This window comes from Lycium barbarum, chromosome 5 (genome assembly GCF_019175385.1).
Source record: "Lycium barbarum isolate Lr01 chromosome 5, ASM1917538v2, whole genome shotgun sequence".
Taxonomy (NCBI): Eukaryota; Viridiplantae; Streptophyta; class Magnoliopsida; order Solanales; family Solanaceae; genus Lycium; species Lycium barbarum.
This window is the reverse complement of record NC_083341.1, coordinates 117323227-117343226: the sequence shown is the minus strand read 5'-3', so window position 1 is coordinate 117343226 and position 20000 is coordinate 117323227. Positions and strand designations below refer to the sequence as shown.

The 20000-nt window shown below is 43.6% G+C and overlaps 2 protein-coding genes and 1 pseudogene across 2 annotated transcripts; all 3 read left to right on the top strand.

Annotated features, from left to right (window-relative positions):
* The first annotated feature begins 8735 nt into the window (after nt 1-8735).
* On the top strand, nt 8736-12018 carry LOC132641220 (small ribosomal subunit protein uS3m-like). The gene is given in 3 exon segments (XM_060358134.1): nt 8736-8809; nt 10282-11329; nt 11331-12018. Coding segments are annotated over 3 exon segments (1671 nt in total). The 3' UTR covers nt 11880-12018.
* A 271-nt stretch (nt 12019-12289) lies between these two features.
* LOC132641221 (cytochrome c oxidase subunit 2-like) lies at nt 12290-15053 on the top strand (annotated as a pseudogene).
* An 877-nt stretch (nt 15054-15930) lies between these two features.
* LOC132639663 (uncharacterized) lies at nt 15931-16311 on the top strand. Its single transcript, XM_060356101.1, has one exon. The coding sequence runs from the start codon at nt 15931-15933 to the stop codon at nt 16309-16311; it is 381 nt and encodes a 126-aa protein (XP_060212084.1).
* Nucleotides 16312-20000: the final 3689 nt, after the last annotated feature.

Here is a 20000-nt window from a genome sequence, read left to right as displayed (position 1 = left end):
TTCTCACAAAGATGGATTGGAAGACCCATAGCTTGAGAATTCCCCAGTCGTTGTTTGAGCTTTTCCAACTAGCTATGCGCTAAATAAGCCCTCCCTAACCTATAGCAAGAGTAGTGCTACTAAGCGAAGGCGAAGGAGGAAGTTTAGATTGGAACTTTCTCTTGCCTTGTTCTTATGCCTATTGGTGAATCAGATGTTCTTCCCCCAGCCAAGACTGATTAGCGAGATTTGTCGCATATCCGCTTAAATAAGCTCACTCTTGGTTAGCTATGAACACAGAGTGAAGAATCGCTAAAGCCAATCATTCCTTAGTCTCTCCTATATCCTATTGCTATTCTAGCTGGGATATTCTCTCTATTAAAGCATATAGGAATCAGAGGTAATATCGTATAAGTATAGTCAACAATCATTCCTTTGGTTCCATTCGTTCGCTCACATCGTTGGAAGAAAAGGGGAAATATCAATAGAAGATCCATCTTTCTATTAGTCCATGCGTGCCACGTTCAGCTATAGATGGATGACTTGATTCAATGGAGACTGGATTCCGCCTACCAAGATTTCTAAGAGTTTTCATCCTTATTACTAGAACTGTCTCTAAGAGACCTGCTGTAACCGTTATTGGGGGAACTGCTACCGTAATCCGGACTACATATTCTACTATGCTAGTTATTTAGAAATTAGGAGTTCCTTTTACACGCTACGCTATCCTCCACTCTTCCTATCGTTTGTGCCCTATACCCATGGGTCACTTCACTCCCTTTTGAGAGGGATTCACTTAGACTTAGCTATCCATTTCATTTATATGATCAGGACATCGAGCTTATAGAATACAAAGAAGAAAACGTAAGCAATCTCCCATTTCGTTTTTAAACAGGAAGACATAAAACAAAGTCGATTCTCCTGATTGAATAGCTCGTCATGCAGCAAGACTAAATAAGGCTCTGAATGGCCGCTAAATGAAGTCAAAGACTAAGTAATTTGGCACGTCAGGTCTTGTCTCCTAGCGGAGAGCTACCGGGTATTCATTCAAAAAGAATGCATTTACCCTTTCTCCCCATTCCTTCGGCATCCCTGACTCGGGCATCCCTTTCAGGTGCAGTTGACGTAGAATTTAGGTAATTTAGAAGGACTAAATGTACTTATGAAAGGGAAAACTTAGGAAAGAATAGCGTTGGAGAATCCTTCGTTTGAGGAAAGAGATGATAAAATAAGTCATGAAAAAAAAAAGACAAATAGAACGAGGTTTTTTTTACGTGATCGGAAATCCCCCGTCGGTGATGAACCAGTACGCACTTAGGATAGCACTTCGGGAGAGTGAGATCCGGGTGGCATATCAAAAAGACAACTCAAAATCGCCACCGTACGAGACTTGCAGGGCATGCCCGCCAGAAAGTGAAGAGAGGTTTATAAGCACCCCGACTTAGGAATCATGACCCACCGAAGAAAAGAAAAAAGTATACCGCGATGCACCTCTCTTTGGTTAAGCTCTTGAAGATGCCTAAGTTGACTTTCTTTAGAAGTCGCATCGAGGACTTTTTCAAAGATCCGGAGCCAAGCCTGCGCAACAAAGCGCTCGAAGATCAAGAATCAGTCTTTCCTTGTTAAATAGATTGGAAGTCTTTGGCTAGTGCGCTGACCTACTCGCCCTCACCTAAATAAAGACAGAGCCCTTTAGGAAGGTTGGCGCCTGGTGTCTAAACCGGAGACATCGCACCGGAATGCATTCCCCACCGCAGACAAGAAGACTCGAGGAAAACTATTGATCCCTTTGATGACTCTCCTCTTCATCTTCCCGGGTTGCAGAGAAGAATCCGAACTGAGGAAATTGGAAAAAGAAAAGAAAGTCTCTCTTTCTACGATCACCTCTAGCGTCCAACAAAAGTCTTAGAAGGAGAGTCTAACTATTCTCGAAGAGATTCTTGCCAACACCATTAGGAAGATGATGGAAAGGGGAAAAGAAGGCAAATTCGCTATTTCCGACAGCTACGGTAGTAGAGAAGGAGAGGCACTACTTATGAGAAAGAGGAGTTTTCTCTTCTACTCCCGGGTATTGAACCGGGGTGCTTTGGTACTAGACTGGGCGGGCGAGCCATAATCACAGGGGGAGAAAGGCGCAGATCTTTTCATCCTCCGCCAACAAGCAGAGCCGACACCGAGCTACTTCCTACCTTTTTCATTCAAACGGGAATGACTCCACTCTCAGTCCCAGTGTGGCTTAGACTAGTAGAAGGCGTAAGGATGCTAGACCGCTGCTCAATACTGGATAATCCACGTTCATCGGTCTGCAGCAAACACTAACTTTTAGGGGGTAGCAACTAAAGAGGTAGCGAGACTAAGCGCAATTTCAGGATGAGTTGGACCCTTTCCAACCAGTCAAGTGACTTTCCGCTCCTCTCCTGGATTAGAAAGAAAGCTACTAACAGTACCGTGCAATATCTGGCCTAGTGCAAACCATGGCATACATCAAACTACCAACTGCATAAGAATAAGGAACAAGAGACATTTCCTTCTTCTCTTCATCAGTTGATGGACTTGACTTTTTCTTTAGCCTCTCGGCTTCGAGAAGCCGTGGGCCCAGTAGTGCTTTCTTAAAGCCTGTAACCCGCTCGACGTAAGAACCGATCTCAAGCTGGATGAGAAGGGAAATAAAGACTAGTGAGAATAGCCGTAATTCAACTAGGCCTTAAATCAGTGGTTTATAGAGACAATTAGTCATCTGCTTACGGCTAATCTGCTCTTTGAATCTTATCTTAGAATAGGTTGGAGCTATTTAAACATGGTACGCTTATTCTGAAAGTACGCATTTCTTTCTCTAAGTCTGCTGGGTTGGATCGAACTAGTTGGTTTGGCAGGAAGATAATGGCATAAAAGAAGCATTCCACTTTTGGAAAGAGAAGAGTCAGTCTGATCATAGATCCCTCTGTCTTGCATTGGGTTAACTAGAGCTTAGATAAAGCGATAGGCAGAAGAGAGAGAATTAGTCTGTCTTTATAGACTGACTTTCCTCGCATCAAAGCTTTCCGGTTCTCTTCCTTTATGAAGAAAGGAAAGGCTTGTTATCGACGAAGAAGATCTTTATACTGTTCATCCTAAGAAAAGCAGTTTTCACTCGGCACAACTATTCTATGCTAGCATAGCATGCTTCTACTTATGATGTGTTGCAAAGTCCGGATCAGGAACAATCCTTTCTTATTTTATGATGCCAGTCTAAAAATCCGTACTTGTTGACTAAAAGGCTTTCGGCTTTCTAGCTTGAAGCCTAAGGGCTAAGGGAAATTCATCCTTGGATCAATGAAATAGTTGAATTGGCTAAGATGGAAGAAGCAACCTCTTATTGAAATGACTTTAGGAAGTGCCTAACCTTTCTCCTTCGATCCAATCCTTTCTGTGACCCATGGTATGGAAATGAGGTTATTGTCTCTTCGTGTCTTGCCTTTGAATAGGATATTCCGATGAAAGCGGATTCTCTTTCCGTCCCTCGTTATCGAGAGGAAGAATCGCTATCTATCTATCCATATACGTATCAACAAATGTGGTTCCAGGGATCGGTCGATTGCCCCCTCACCAATAGCTAGATGAGGAGAAAGGAATGATGTCCTAGCCTGGGCTGGGCACCTATTAGCCAACTATTCCTTTTTGGAATGGAAAGAATAAAGGATGATCATAGATCACTGATGTCGAATTCACGAAAAAAGTCATATGTGAGAGAATCGTCAGATTATGGGTTCCCGAAGTAGACGGAATGGAGAATGAATGAAATATAATAGTCTAGCAGAATCGTATGATAGGGAAAGTGCGGAGCCTCCACTTGTCTGGGTTACCGGGCTAGCTAACCTAACTATGAATTTCCATCAATGTCGGGATAGACAGAGGTCTAGAATAGTACGCTGTCAGAGTGAGACCGGGGTACAGTAACGAAGTTAGACCGAAATGAACGACTCAATTCCTCTAGAAGAAAGGAGAGAGAAAGAACAACCAATTCTATGAAACAATATCTTATTTACGTCAATCAGTTGCTACTAGTCCGGGTTACCTCAGAGATAGAGCCATTAGGCGAGAAAAAATAACCTAGTTTGTGGACTAACTCAAACCTAGTTCTTGTACGAAATGTCCTGCTAACATAGGAGCACTCCTACTAAGAAATGGAAGAGCCAACTCTTTCTGTTTGACGACACAATGCCTCACCTACCCTCTGCTACACATCTCTTTCGTTCGCCCTAGACCCACCCACCAAATGGAACTCTGCCCTTTTTGTTGGGTTAGAGCGAGTATGAAGTCAGGGAGGAAGAAGAAGAGAGGGAAGAAATAATATAGTAATATTTACCTTTCCCAGCTCTTAGAAATGGAGAAGGAATCTAAAATATAGTGAACCCCTCAAACTCCATAGGTAATTCGAGACAATTCAAGAAGAATAAGATAACCTAACACAAAGAACTTGAACATTGACAATAGAACATTGAATACTACCATTCTTTCGCGTTGAGTCTTCCGCGGAGTAGCCTAAAGAATCGCCTTTTGCTTATTACTCCTATAGAGCGAGAGATTCGGCAACATTCACTGAGTAAAAACAAACCTCTACTTTCTTTCATAAGAAAACTTCTTGTAAACTAAGATTAGTCTTAGATTAGGTAGGAAAGGGGATCGCATCACCGACCATATCTATTATTCGTAGGAAGGTAAGTACAAAAAACTCGATTTCTCTATTTGATTGACAATGTAAATCTATTCGGATGATATGATAATTTATGTAGCCGAGTCACGAGGACTTCTTCTTCTACTCCCTTCCCGGAAGATAGAGGGAACTTAGCCTCTGACAAAGTAGTAGCTGACATAGGAATAGCTGGAAAAGGAAGAACTTCCGCTAAGATTTTGACTTATTTGGAAACTAGATTTGCTGCCCCTGCAGACTCTTCTTTTGAAGAATCTGATTCGCTAACATTGGTATACTGAATTTGCGGCATGGCATAGAATAGAACATGAATGGATCTTCTTTGCCAACCTTCGTTTCTAGAAGGAAGTAAGTAGAAGCTAACCCTCCAATATACATTGCAGGGAAGGACCCCTCCAGTGGCATACTTTATGGAGAAAGGCTTCCATCAGCAGGCAGGTATTTACTTTTCTAAGACCTTCACGTCTTGTTGTCAAAGAAAAAATATTACTATTATTCTTTCTCTAGCTTGCACATATAATTGGGTTCTTAAGCAACTGGAGGTCTGTAATGCCTTTTTACACGGAACTTTTGAGGAGGAGGTCTATATGTCTCAACCTCCTGGTTTTCTGGATACCGCTCATCCAGGATATGTCTGCTGACTTCACAAAGCTCTTTATGGACGGAAGCAAGCTCCCAAAGCTTTTTTCACTTGTTTTAGCACTATATTGTGCTCTAAAGGGTTTCCGTGGCAGTGCCTGTGATACCTCTTTATTCATTCATCACACATCTGGGGATAGTATCTACCTTCTTTTATATGTCGATGATATTTTTCTCACAGGTAGTGATCAATAGGGAATACTTTCTCTTCTTTCGTTCTTGCATGCTCATGAAAATATGAAAGACTTGGGCCTTCTCCACGACTTTCTTGGTATGGAAGTGTATCGGCAGGGGCGCACTCTTATCCTTCGTCAGTAGAAATATGCCCTAGATCTCTTGCCTCGTGCAGACATGCTTGATTCTTGTCCTTTGGCCACTCCTCTTCCTAGTGGTACCGAGCTTCCCAAGTTGATGTCACTTCCCTCTCTGATCCCACCTATTTCATTCTTTTATTGAGTCGGCTAACTGTAACTATAAGCTACACGCCTCGAACTCGTATAAAGATTCTTCCTCTAAGGCCTCCTTTCACCTTTTGTTAGCGACCCTTAAACGGGTTCCAGTAGTGCTAGTTCAAGCCTTACCGTTTTCGTTTAGTCTGACTATTTTTCGAATTCTATATATGAATGAAAGCTACATTTCGGCAAATAGGTCTATTTATATAAACGGAAACTATCATCCTAAGGAAGAAACTGAAAAACGTTAGTTTCACAGCCGAGGTCAGAGCTTCAAGTCAGTAATGTCTCTTTAGCGCCCCATACCCTACTACAATTCTTATTCAATAGAATAATATTACTACAATGTCGTGCTGATGTCTCCCTTATGAAATTGAAGATAAGTCTTTTGATTAGGGGGGTGACAACCGAGGTTTTTAAGAGAGGTTTCCATAGAGGCTATAAAAAGCTATCTCATATCTAATAGGAATAAGAAAATTCTTATGTCTACTGTGGGAAATGGGGTCCAAGGACCATCTCTTCGACGACGTAGACAAAGGGTCCCATCATGGGCGATCTGAGAAGAGAGATGCAGAAGAAGATGTCCTCCTCAACGGGTCAAGCCCTCGCTCAGAACTAAAAGATCCTTAACATCGGCACTCACTACATAAGCTCATAGGGCAAGATGAAGATCCGGAAAAAGGTTAAACCGATCGTCAACTTCACCTTGGCATGCTTCTATCAGCGCTGAAAAGACAGCATTGAACGAGAAGAGAACTAAGGCAAGGCTGGTGATGTGCTACTGTATGGAGGGCTCAGAGAGAGTAGAAGCACTTTCCTTCACGCTGAGTGTGAACTTCCGATTTCAGGCTGCTCTTAGACCAGGAAGATTGCTTATGACATCAATCAGCTAGGTCCGTCGTATGTTGAATAGTTTGTCAATGCATGCTTCCCTTTCTTATGCTAAAGTTAGTCTTTAGAAAGTTTTCTGATGAGCAAATTCTTCAGATCCCTTTTAGTAATAAAGAACTGTTTGAGCCCTTTTATCTCGTCCAAGGCCTCAAACCTGATATCTGAGAGGAGATGTCTTTGGGAGCAGCTAAAGAAAGTGTCTAAATGCATCCAGGGACCATGGTTGGTCATCGGGGACTTCAAGTGGTCCTTTCTCTCTCCTCTTTCACCAGTGAGTGGTGAGTTTCCCTTTTTTTTTCTAGGTAGGTACCTCTTGGATTCGAACTTTGTTCCAACAGCTGCCATACGTGAGATCCTGATCGTCTTCCTCCCAGTGTTGTTGCCTGCTGGGGGAAGGAAGGAAAGTAGGGCTTCCTTCCAGGACCGGAGAAGGTCAAACTCTGGGCGGGCTGCCGGGTTTCGCCTACGCAACGGTTTCACAAGATTGAACCTTTTTTGTTCAACCCAAGTGTTGGAGTTCCAGAGCACGAGGGAATGGACTTTCATTCCCAGGACCGCCTCGTCTATGTATTCGGCGCCTCTCCCGATTGCTTGAAGATAGGCGCGCGATACGATAAAGGCCCCTGGGAGAAAGCAATGAAAAGCCAGGGTAGAGCCTCGGAGCCGACCCAAGCGAAGATCGGCACTCGAAGCAGCCCGAAAAAGGGAAAGCCGTGGAGACGGCAGACTCGCCAGTCAGGCACAGCGTGAGGCTGACTACACTACAGTAGATCGGGAGGTTACAATTCCTGTTTCAATTTCCGGGAGTGAATGTAGTAAGTGCAGACGGTGGATCAGGTGTGAACATCAACCAAAGGCGTCTTGGGGATCGGCAATAGCTAAACATTGTGGCATCACAGTTCAAGCTACGTATGGCTGGCGTACAACCTACGGGCTTTTTAGCCAAAATCAAAAGAACAAAAAAGGATGCCTGCTTTGGTACCTTTAGTCCAATCTTAGACAAAGAGCAATTTGGATATGAAGCACTGCTGGGTAGACCATGGCTCCAACCAGGTGATTCATGACAGGGCTCAAAAAAAAAGAAGTAATTTCGTATATAAAGATATGGGTTTCCGGGTTTAGATCGAAATGGAATCCCCGAAAACCAGGGCTGGAGTATTAGACTTGTTCGGCTTCGATAGAGGCACTGTAACCGTAAGTGGAATAACAATCATTCGGCCGATTGCTCTTACTCTTATCCTTCCTTCGCTGACACAGAAGAGAGAGAGCAAGAGCACTCCCCAAGCCAAGGATGAGTGCCAAAGAGAAGATGCGCAAGCTAGTCTATCAGAAGGAGAAAGCGAGGGAGTGAGATTTTAGGTTTCATTAGGGTAGACTGAAGACCAAGCCAATCTCGAAACAAAAAAGAAAACTTATTGCAACTACGAACGTGAACAGATGCTTTCTCATTAGACTATTTTAACCGATTGTTTATGTCGACCCTACGCTACGATTCTTCTTCTCTTATTCAATTTCTAGTTAGATGAACACTGCTCTGCTGCATGACGGAGTGATCTTTCCCTCTTATGAAAGCCGGTATCTCACTTTCGAAAGAGAGTCTCGACGTGGCGGTGTACACCTAGCTCCATAGCTGGGCTAGTCACTGGCTAGAGGGCGACCGACCTACCGGACCGGAGGCAGCCGAGAATGTTATGTAAAAAGGACCAAGGAGGATCCTATCCTAAAGGAGAAGGAGGAGGAGTAGGAGCTCGCTTTAGGGGCGGAATCGAAGCGAAGAAATTCGTTCATGCCACGACGATCTATATGGAAGGGCAGTTTTGTTGATGCATTCCTCTTGAGAATGAAGAAGAAGAGAGATCTTCTTTTTCACAGGAAAATTTGGTCACGTAGATCTTCTATTTCGCCGGAATTCGTTGATTGCTCCGTACGAATTTACAATGGAAAAACTCCTGTTCGTTGTAAGATTACTGAAGGAAAGGTTGGTCATAAATTTGGAGAGTTTGCTTCTACACGGAAACGAAGACCTTCGAGAACAAATATTGGACCGGGAAGCAAAAGGGGGAAAAAGTAAAGTCTAAGCGCATATGGCACGAAAAGGAAATCCTATTTCGGTAAGACTTGATCTGAATCGTAGTTCAGATTCAAGTTGGTTTAGTGAGGGCGACCGCGAAAGTCACCGAATGGGTCAGTCTTTTAGTTCTCCCAGATTAGAATAGCAAAGGAGGACGTTGCAGATGCCCGGGGCGGACACGACTTCTTCTAAGGCTAGAAGACCACTGGAAGACACCCAGGACTATAGCATGTCGTGAAAGAAGCACACTGGATAGGCGTGCTTCGACCGTGTCTCCGGGGCACAGTTGAATGTAGATATCATGAACGCGAGGTGCAGGATACCAGGCCGAGAAACCCGAGAAACCATTCCCCTATGTGCCAATCGCTAGCGCATCTAGAGCCCCGGCGCCCAGCTCAGCTGGAGAGGCCTAGCCTGATATGAGAAGTGCTAATTCGGTTCGGATAGTCTTCATTCAAGAATGCCACCGCCTCGGGAATCAATAAAAATGCAAGTGCGTCGTTTCAGATCAGTGAATAAACCGAAAGGAAAGAAGTGACCTTTCTCGCTCAGCGCCTAAAGCGCACTATGCTTAGCTTCAACTTAGGAGAGCTTTCGGTGGAACCGGCGAACCACGCGAGCTGGTTAGATGCGTGGCACAGAGGGCTCGTAGTACCTGCTAGCGCGGCTACGCAGTGGAAGGGAAGGAGCCTAAATCGACCCCCTTCTTTTTTTCACAGAAAAAAGTAGTAAGGAGTAAGAAGATTAAACTCTCGGATGAGACTAAGCAGCTACCGACGGTTCCGACGCGCCCTTGACCTATTTTGATGTTGACTAAAAACCTATCTCTAAAGTGGAGCCTAGTTTAAGCTGTCAAACAAGTGATGATTGAATGAAAGAAAAACCAAACGTAGGGATATGGATGGAGTCTCGCTCAGTAAAGAGAGTTGTAGGATTCGTAAAACAGGAGAAGAGCCTTTACTTTCAAATGACAACTACTTCTTCCTGCTGCGAGGGCCTTGCACGAAACCAAACCGCCCCTCGCCCGATCAAGTACCTGTTAGTAGGCCTACATAGTTTAGGGTTCCAAACCTCAGTTCTTACCAACCTCCGGTGTGTAATCTACATCTTTCTAGCTAGAACTCGGTCGAATAAGAATCCTTGATTCCCTCTGTTGTCAATTTCTTATTCATTGCGTTCGGTCGGTGCTCCTTTCTCATCTCAAACCATAACGAGTCTTCACGTTAGGGAATATAAGGGAAGACCTCCTGAGCGAAGCGACCGAAGGAACTTGACTTATCCGTACCGAATGATAGCGGCTTAAAGAGTTGCCTATCACGACCAGCCTCGCTCTTTGATCGGCGGGGAGGAGCATCTCAAAGTATGGGGCAAAGGATGTTGCGTTTTGACTTTGTCTCCCGGGATCCACCACAGGTTGGGTTTGAGAGCCGTGTGATGGGTGACTATCCAGCACGGTTCGGAGAGCACTTTTAGTCTGCGCTGGTGAATGGAAGCCCCCCCCCCCCCATCAAGCAAGAAGGAAGCGGCTCTTCCTACGGTGGGGTCACCATTGACTCTATTTATTATTATGATAAATCAGTGTATCAAGATGTCAATCTGAGATCTTATTTCGGTTCGATACGTCCACCTACGAGACTCACTTTTGGCTTTCGTGTCGGTAGGTGTATTATTATACATTTTCCCAAAAGAACATTCATTCATGTCTTTCTTCCCCGTCGACCACGACGACTGAAACGACGCGAAAAATCCAGACCCGTAAAGGAGAAGGGCCGGTGGGGGGCATTTGGGAAAGTCGGGCCGATCGGGTGTCTTCATTCAAGCGACGGTACAGAAGAAGAACGAAACGAAGTGAGAGGCCGGGGGGCAGGGAAAAGAGTCGAGTCGATCAGGCTGGACGATCGGGAGAAGCAAAACGAAATCCGGATTTGGCCGAAAAAGAAGCAAGGCTATGGATACCATGACCGATCACCATCGATAAAGAAGAATCTTTCTAAATCACTTCGTGTCAGCGGGGCCTTCAAGCATCCGAAATACGCCGGGATTGAAAATGACATAGCGTTCCTGATAGAAAATGACGACTCCTTCAGAAAAACAAACTTATTCAAGTTCTTTTTCCCAAAGAAGTCCCGCTCCGACCGCCCGACGAGTCATCTACTTAAAAGGACCCTCCCCGCAGTCCGCCCTTCCTTGAATTATTCGGTCATGCAATACTTATTGAATACAAAGAACAAAATGCATTTCGACCCCGTCGTAGTTCTCAATCATTTCGTGGCACCGGGCGTGGCTGAACCATCTACGATGGGGGGAGCTAATGCACAGGGAAGAAGCTTAGATAAAAGAATACGTTCTTGCATCGCTTTTTTTGTAGAAAGCTCGACCAGCGAGAAAAAGGGTTTGGCCGAAGCCAAAAAGAGGGTGACCCACTTTATTCGCCAAGCGAATGATCTTCGCTTCGCGGGAACAACAAAAACCACCATCTCGCTCTTTCCTTTCTTCGGTGCTACCTTTTTTTTTCCAAGGGATGGGGTTGGGGTGTATAATAACCTTTTTTTTGAGGATGCCCGGGAACAACTCCTAGGTCAATTAAGGAGAAAATGTTGGAACCTCACTGGGTAAGGATAAGGTAATGGAATTGATAGAGAAATTCATAGACCTAAATAGGATAGGAGAATTGATAAGGGGAATAGAGATGATGATAGAGATCATACTGAGAAACCGAAGAATTCCGTACGGGTACAACTATTATTTGAACGAAGTGAAAAAAATGCGATCTTTGTTGTATAATAGAACAAACACTAATACCAACATTGAATCGGTCAAGATGAAATCTGTTTATCAAGACATCTCTTTTCAACCGAGGAACAAAACAAGATCATTTCGTTCCACTTTTAGTAAAATAGTGAAGGATATTCCATTAGTAATGAAAAAAGGGGTGGAGGGGATCCGTATATGTTTTTCAAGTCGATTAGAAGGTGCAGAAATAGCTAGAACTGAACGCGGAAAGTATGGAAAAACATCTCGTAATATATTTAACCAGAAAATAGATTATGCTCCTGCGGAAGTATCTACTCGTTACGGAATCTCAGGTGTCAAAGTGTGGATTTCATATAGTCAAAAAAAAAAGGGACGTGCTATATCCGAAACGTACGAAATATAGTAAATATCGTAAAGGCAGATGTAGTAGGGGTTGCAAACCGGACGGTACACAACTTGGTTTTGGAAGATATGGCACTAAAAGTTGTAGAGCTGGTCGTCTTTCATATCGAGCGATTGAAGCAGCGCGTCGTGCTATAATCGGACACTTCCATCGTGCTATGAGCGGACAATTCCGAAGAAATGGTAAGATATGGGTAAGAGTTCTCGCAGATATCCCTATTACCGGGAAACCAATAGAAGTAAGAATGGGAAGAGGAAAAGGAAATCCTACGAGTTGGATTGCTCGTGTGTCCAGGGGACAAATCCTATTTGAAATGGATGGTGTGAGTTTGTCAAATGCTCGACAAGCCGCTACATTAGCGGCGCATAAACTATGTTCGTCAACCAAGTTTGTTCAGTGGTCGTAAGCTTATTAATCTGACCCAAATTCTCCATTTTGGTACACGCCAAAGCCTTCCATTTCGCCGGATTGAAAGAGCCATCAATCACTATGATCTCTTTCTTAGAAAAGAAATTGCGTAAATTCTGCGTTTTTCTCTCCCATGCTTTCCGTTGGTCAACAACCAACTAAAGTGCTCTATACTTCTTCACTACTCGTACAGGGAAGGTGGAAGAAATTCAGTCTCTCTTTTTTTGGGGGGGAGCAGAGCAGTCAAAGAATGAACCAAACCAAATGATTTTTCTAGAATGGCTATTCCTTACAACTGCTCCTTGTGATGCAGCGGAACCATGGCAATTAGGATCTCAAGACGCAGCAACACCTATAATGCAAGGAATAACAGACTTACATCACGATGTCTTTTTCTTCGTTATTCTGATTTTGGTTTTCGTATCATGGATCTTGGGTCGCGCTTTATGGCATTTCCACTATCAAAAAAATCCAATCCCGCAAAGGATTGTTCATGGAACTACTATCGAGATTCTTCGGACCATATTTCCTAGTATCATCCCTATGTTCATTGCTATACCATCATTTGCTCTGTTATACTCAATGGACGAGGTAGTAGTAGATCCAGCCATTACTAAAAAAGTTATTAGACATCAATGGTATCGGAGTGCGCCTCTTCACGAGGGTGATTAAAGTGCAACGAAATGCCTTAAAGTTGAATATGGTTCGCGAAGCATCTGGCTTACCGGTAATCTCCCATTCCCGCCGTCGAGAGACTTTAATAACTATAGCATGCCAGAAACGGGGAGTTGAGGTGGTTAGACCTATACCCCGAAATGCTCCCAGCATAGGAGCCTATGGTTCCATTCTTGTTGTTGCTGGAGGTACACATCCCTCTTCTCGGTGTGGAACGATATACGAGAAATAGATGCTCAGCCTGCAATGTCCGATAACGGCGCTGAAGTAGTGAATCTATCGGCACCATAGCAGTGGTATACAACTTTGGACCTAACGGCCGGCCTAGTAACCTTTCGGAATGGGGGATCCCCGTTGGCAACAACCACGGTAGTAGTTGCGGAACTACTGGGCCGGGAGAGGAGCTGAAAGCCACTTGACTGGTTGGAGAGGACAACCTCTTGTTCTTGCTCCTCTTTCTTCGCTTCGGGGACGGAGGTCCTACGGTAGGTAACAGCAGGCACAAGCAAGTTGACCGAAGGGGACCAGCGCTTCTACTCCTCCACCGAGGAGCCGTTCTTGCGAGAAGCAAGGGATGTCGTGAACGGTGGGAGGTCACAGAGAATTGACCTATTCATAGAGTGATCCTATGATCGATACAGGATATAGACTATCTCATTCTTTATTCTATTCTATTTCTGAAAAAAAAAAGAAGGGTGACTCAACTTCTCAGCTAGAGTTGGTGGTGGGACCTGTTGGCATAATGCACGCTGGAACGTGGGAATTCGAGGTCTCATGAACTACTACTAAAAACCTACTTTGTTTTTGTTTTGTTTGTGGACAAACGATATCCGGTCAGGCCTATGGCTGGATCCTTTTAGATCTACGGGCCGGCCGGCCCCGGCCGTTTACATGAGCATAGGGAATCTATACTCGAGCGTTCCACTGGGCCCCTGACAGGATAGGTGAGGAATCACTCTGGATCTTCTTTTTTTGGGCTACAACTTCGCCGAGCCGACTAGCATCCTTTTCCACTGTGCATTTTTTGAACAAAGAAGACGACTATAGGATCGAATTCACTCTTCAAGAAACTGCTCCCATACCTTCTGCCTGTCTCATATGTGTGGAACCTAGTCCTTTTCGGTTCCAGCCACTCCCTCGAATACATAGGGTAGGTAGGGCTGGGTGAGAAATGGTTCCCTCTTTCCAATAAACTTTCCCCGACCTTTGATTAACCTTACTCATAAAGGGTCTTACGGTCGGGAGAACTACCTAACTAAAGAAAAATAGTGTTCTTTCTAAGAGTAGGCGTGGAGAGCTTTTTGAGGGGAAACTTGCAAGTACAGTTTGGGGGGAGGCGGGCGTCGACCCTACCTTATGAGTATTCGGACTATAACAGTTCCGATGAACAGTCACTCACTTTTGACAGTTATACGATTCCAGAAGATGATCTAGAATTGGGTTAATCATGTTTATTAGAAGTCAACAATAAGGTGGTTCTACCAGCAAAACGTTATATACGTTTTATTGTAACATTTGTTGATGTACCTCATAGTTGGGTTGTACCTTCCTTAGGTGTCAAATGTGATGTTGTACCTGGTCGTTTAAATCAGACCTCTATTTCGATACAACGAGAAGGAGTTTACTATGGTCAGTGCAGTGAGATTTGTGGAACTAATGATGCCTTTATGCCTATCGTCATAGAAGTTGTTCCTAGGAAATATTATGGGTCTCGGGTATCCAATCAATTAATCCCACAAAGCCCGGAAGCTTAAGCGGAAATGAAAGAGGAGGGTGAGGGAAGCCACTAAATTGAGGGCTTCGCTCGCTCGCTCTAACGCTCCTTTAGTAGACAGCGAGTGGAGTGCATAAGCCCCTTTAGAGAGAGATAGGGGTGAGTACTACACGAGCTCGTAAGTCAAGTACGGAACGAGCCTTGTCTACGAAGCAGAGCGACCTCATCTTGTTTGCTTCTGGCGAAGCTTCTAGCTATAAATAATAGGAATTCTGGTATGGCAGGATGTCGACCATTACGAGCGATAGCGAAGCCAAGCCGTATAAAGGCGAGCAGCCCTTATAGCAATAGCAAACGGCCTACTTATAGCCTATCAACAGGTCAGTCAATATCAGTAGGGGCCCTCTTGCCTAACGGAGTCAGCCCAACATGGACAATGATAGGCAGACCAAAGTATGTAAGCACCTTTGTGCTTCTTAAGGTGTATTACATTCTTATCATGTCGGTCAAGAAACTTCTCAATCATGTCGATGGAGCATGTCGATTGAGAAAGATACGTCTTGAGTGAGGGGAGGTACTTCGCGGTGTGGCACTCGAAAATCCGCAAAGGGGTTAACATCCCATATGCCTTACTTCAGCCGTATGTATAGAGAAGAGAGGAAATGCTAATAGTAGTAATACCAAAATGTATAAAGATGAAGTATTCGACATATTGAATAATCTGAAGAAATAAGGAGGAGGGAGGGGGGGGGGGGGATTTCATCCCGGAAAATGTGTTAATGAAAACACAAAGGAGGATTTAACAATTAACAATGGAGTACGACGAGGGTTGTATATGGCGTACAGCCAGTGGCGTAGTATCTAAATTAACCCGCGATGGTGAATGTAGTGCGCGGGATTTCCTCAAAACAAGGAAAAATCTCTCAGATGATGATCTAGAGATATTCAATTTGTTTAAACAATATACTATAGAATTTATAGCAGTTCATGTACTAAGTTTCTTATTTAGTCCACTCGACAATCGTTCACATGTTCGAGCCGCCACCTTTGTTGAACACCTAGAGTCATTAGTGCGGAAACAGACCAAAATAAGAAGAGATAGAGAAGATCAAAATGGAGGGAGTGAAGTTAGTCAAATAAAGAAAATAAAATATCGTACGTACCCTATCAGAACAGGGATAGCACAATTCTTGGTTAGTAGAGGAATCATCTCATTAAAGACAGAAGGGGGCGAACATCCAGCTCAAAAAAAGTATGGTTGAATACTATTTCACCGAGGAGAACGTCAAAGACCACCAGAAGAAAACTACAACATACAAGCTCGGGATTAAACCTGAGGCTAAGAGAGATTTAATATATGATGATAAGGGTTTATGGGTTGATACAAGTCCTATTCATGTTGAGCTTGATGATGATACAGCCCTAGGTGATGGTAAATCTAGACAAATAGTCCAAGCCTTAATGGATAATATAAATGACTTAATGGATCAGATAAATAAATTGAATAGAAAACTATTGGATATAAAAGAAGAAAGAGAGATGACAAAGCAGGAAGAAGGAAGAGAAATCACTAATAAAGGAAGCAGGATGACAAAGGTTGAAAAAGAAAGAGACATTCCAATGCAGGAATTCTAATTCGACGGGAAAAGAAAGGGAAATGATGAAGAGTTATGTCAAATAGAAAAGGGTCACAAGAGGGGTGGAAAGCTGAAGTGGAAAGGTTAAGGGATGAGAAGATCAAAATAAGGGAAAGCTCCTCCTCAATATGTTTGATACCTTTCCAAGCCTTCCTCTTCGTCAATGATTATGGGGCGCTCTTGTCCTTTAGTTCGATACACTACACTAAGGCCAGTTGCCTATACATCATCTTGACTAGTAGAGTCCACTTTGGGCTACACCGTCTATAGACAAACGATTTGATTTAAGCCACTCCACCACTAGTACAATAGCACCCTGCCTTAGTAATCGCATAGGCACCCGGGCTTGACAAGTTGAAGCAAAACCGTAGAGAGAGCGGGCTACACCTAGCTTAGCCTATCCAATATCCGATTCAAAAAGAGCTTTTTTTTGCTGATTTTCCTCTCTGTATAAATAAAGTTAGTCCCAGTGTTGGGCAGAGTGCATTGTCAAAGGATCGTTTCGCTGGAATGCTTGCTTGAATATAGCTACTCCCTTTAAAAGGCATTTTTCACTCTATATGGTATGGCTACAAACTGAATGAAGAAGTCGGAAGCAGTTCATCGCCTGTGGGAGCTTGCTGATAGTGAGGAAGCCATAATCTATCTATCGAATTGCCTATTTGTCTATCTGTATGGTGAAGAGAGAATGGAAGAGACTCTCAATAGGGCAAGCACAAAATACCTCGTCGAGTCTAAAGCTCCAGCTCAAGCAGAAAAATCCAAAAAAGAGATGTCTGCCTTCGTTCTCGCTCAAGCTAAATAAAGCTCAGTCTGCTAGCTCAAGTCGCTAGTCAAGTAGTGTAGATCCAGTGATAGACAGAAAGGGGAGTTAGACTGGGATGCAAGAAGGAATTTCAAAAAGGTCTGCCTGGATTGCTACTTTGTAGGTTTCCAATAAAAGGTATACGTCAAAATCTGATTTGCTTTCCCCGAACTATATCCCTATGTATTCTACTCGTATCGTAGCATGAGACCCTCTCGAAAGTAGTTGAAGATCTAAATCTAAAATCCCAGGCTAATTGATTCTTCTACTCTATCTATCAATGGGGAGATCCGATGACGGATTCCATGGATCGAGCGCTTTCCTTTCTCCTACTATTTAAGTCGGGTGGTTAGGTAACCATTGAACACTGCAGATCGCTTAGCATCGGGGTGATTTACTTCACTGACAAAGACACAGAGGGTGGTCGGCATCAGCGATCCCCTCGTTCGATTCCCCGGACAAAGGTGAGACCAACCTTATTATGATTAACAAAGTCCTTTCCAACTCCATCGAGTCAGTCGACTCCCCTCCCTCAAAAGATTGTCGAACTTCACGGTTATTCATCCATATATGGGCATTCTCCGGCGGTCAGAGAATAAAGGATCTCCATGAAAGCAGGAGGTCTTAAATATTAGTCTATCTTCAAATGCGGGAAGGGTAGACATTCAGTTCGATGAGGGCAGGTTCCTACACATTAATTTGAATTGATTGATTGGGAAAGCTGGTTCCGTAGCATTAGAAGCTTAAGTATCTGGAAAGAAGGAGGAATGAGGATGTGGAAAAGAAGAGACGGTCTTAGACCTTATCTTAGCTATTTAAATAAAGCAGGGGCTAGGTCTCTGTCCCCGGATTCACTAATTCAAGGGTTTTAGATGGGATAGACAGAAGAGTTTGAACGGGAGAGTGACTTTAGGGTTCCACAAGTTCGAAAGGCTAAAAGCCGGAGTAGTTGATCCAGTAGTTCTAAATATAGATAGAAGAATCCTGAATGAACAACCATCCACAAATGTTGATTCATTCAAGCAAGAGAGTGCAACAATCCTTTCCTTTGACACTGGTCCCGTAAACGAGTGAAAAATACCTTGTACAGTTTCCCCCTTCCCTTTCAGCCAGTCCAAGAGTTCAGTTCCTCGTTGGAAAGACCCTTACTATACATGGGGATGCAGATATGTCAGAAGGACCGGATTCGAATATCCCCATTCTGCAAATCGAACATGGTAAAAAAGTTATGATGATTAGTGGGTTTAACTACGAGTAAGGAGTCTTTTACCTTTTATTTCGATCCCTAGAGTAAGATTCGTGTCATGAAAATCATGAGAGGAATGAGTTTCCTGGCATGCGCATAGGGCGAAGACATCAAGGTCTATTTTAATTTCCCCATACTTTTTTCCCATGAGCATGGTTTTGGGCTAGGTTACCAACCTCAAAAGGAGGATTCCTTTTGATTTTGAGAAATGGTTTCATTCGCGCTAAAGCAGCAGCAAACTTTCAAGGCTGAAGGAAGATCGTTTGACCCCAGGAAGCCATACAGACCCAATCTTCCATGGATACTTCCTCAAATAAGGTGATGATTTAACCGTCTCATTCAAAAATGGACTTGGTTGCGCTCTATCTGGTATATCTTTTCTTATCCGATGAGGGTTTTAAGTGGTCTCCTTACTTTAGAGCTAACATAGAATCATCAATAGTTCCAGTCTGGATTTCTCTACAAGTTGATCGCTGAGGAAAAATATCATAGCCCCTTGAGTCAATAAGAATAGCAGAATTCCGCTTTAAAAAACCTTACATTAAATGTGTCGAAATTGAAGTTATCTCATTAGCGGTAATGATACTATGAATGAAATATGCATACAATAGCGGATTTCGTTCTGTTAAATTCACTATCCATTATGGTCTGATACATACAAATAATGAACGAGCCGACTTTACAGCAGGAAATGCAATTTTAGTAAAGGCTGATAACGCAGAAGTACCCCCGCTTCGTGTATATAATGCAATTTTGAAACAAGTCTGTGAAAAGGCTGAGAAATAAAATACGAAGAGGGGCAGCTAGACCGAGTAGGGGTTCGAATCTATCTCTTCGAAAGGGTTGAACACCGTGAAGTCCACCCTTTTAGCCTAAAGGAAATTTGGAAGCAACTTTGTGATGAATTAATGTATGGCGGGACAATGAGTGATGAACCTGTGGAAGTGGTAGCTATAGGTAAGAAGAGTCGTCATCCCGATCATATACCCGCACTGAAAGAAATTAAGAAAATAAAAAGGAGCCCATTCATTGTTGCCGATATAGAGGCTGCTCTCCACGACGATGTTCATGTTCCTTGCGCACTGGGGTTCTTAGTGGTTAAGCCGGTTGAAGATCTTGCTCCCAAGTCTGAATATTATATTGAAACATATTTCAGTGAAGATAACGATTTCTCAATATCAGATTTCAAATAACTGCTATGGTTTACAGTCAATAGTTCCTAACCAACCCTTTCTTTTTTGAATTCTGTTTGTTTATGAATTCATTCATTATTCTATTATGTCTTTCTTTCTGAAGGGCTTGCGGTTTATTACACCAAAGGCTTTCAGTGAACTATTGAAGCTATCGAGAGAGTACCAAATGCTGACGGTGACGAAGGTTACCGACTTTCGGTGGACGCGGAGCCAACGAGTTCAGTCGAACAGCGTAACGAGTCTAAGGTTACAGAAGCCTTCGCCTACTTTGATAGGCATAGCATTGCAAGCAAATAGAGCAGAGAGCTTACCCTTTCTTTCTATTAGAGTCGCGAGCTTGTTGTAGTCGGTCCTAAGGGGAGAACCTTGCTGCTTACTTGCTATATCCCCGCGTCCTTGCACGGCTCGGCTCGTTCTTCGAGCCCTGCTTCTCCCTTCCCCCT

Bases quoted from the DNA above. Each gene is read 5' to 3' on its own strand.
- LOC132639663 (XM_060356101.1), top strand. From the start codon at position 15,931: ATGGTTGAATACTATTTCACCGAGGAGAACGTCAAAGACCACCAGAAG.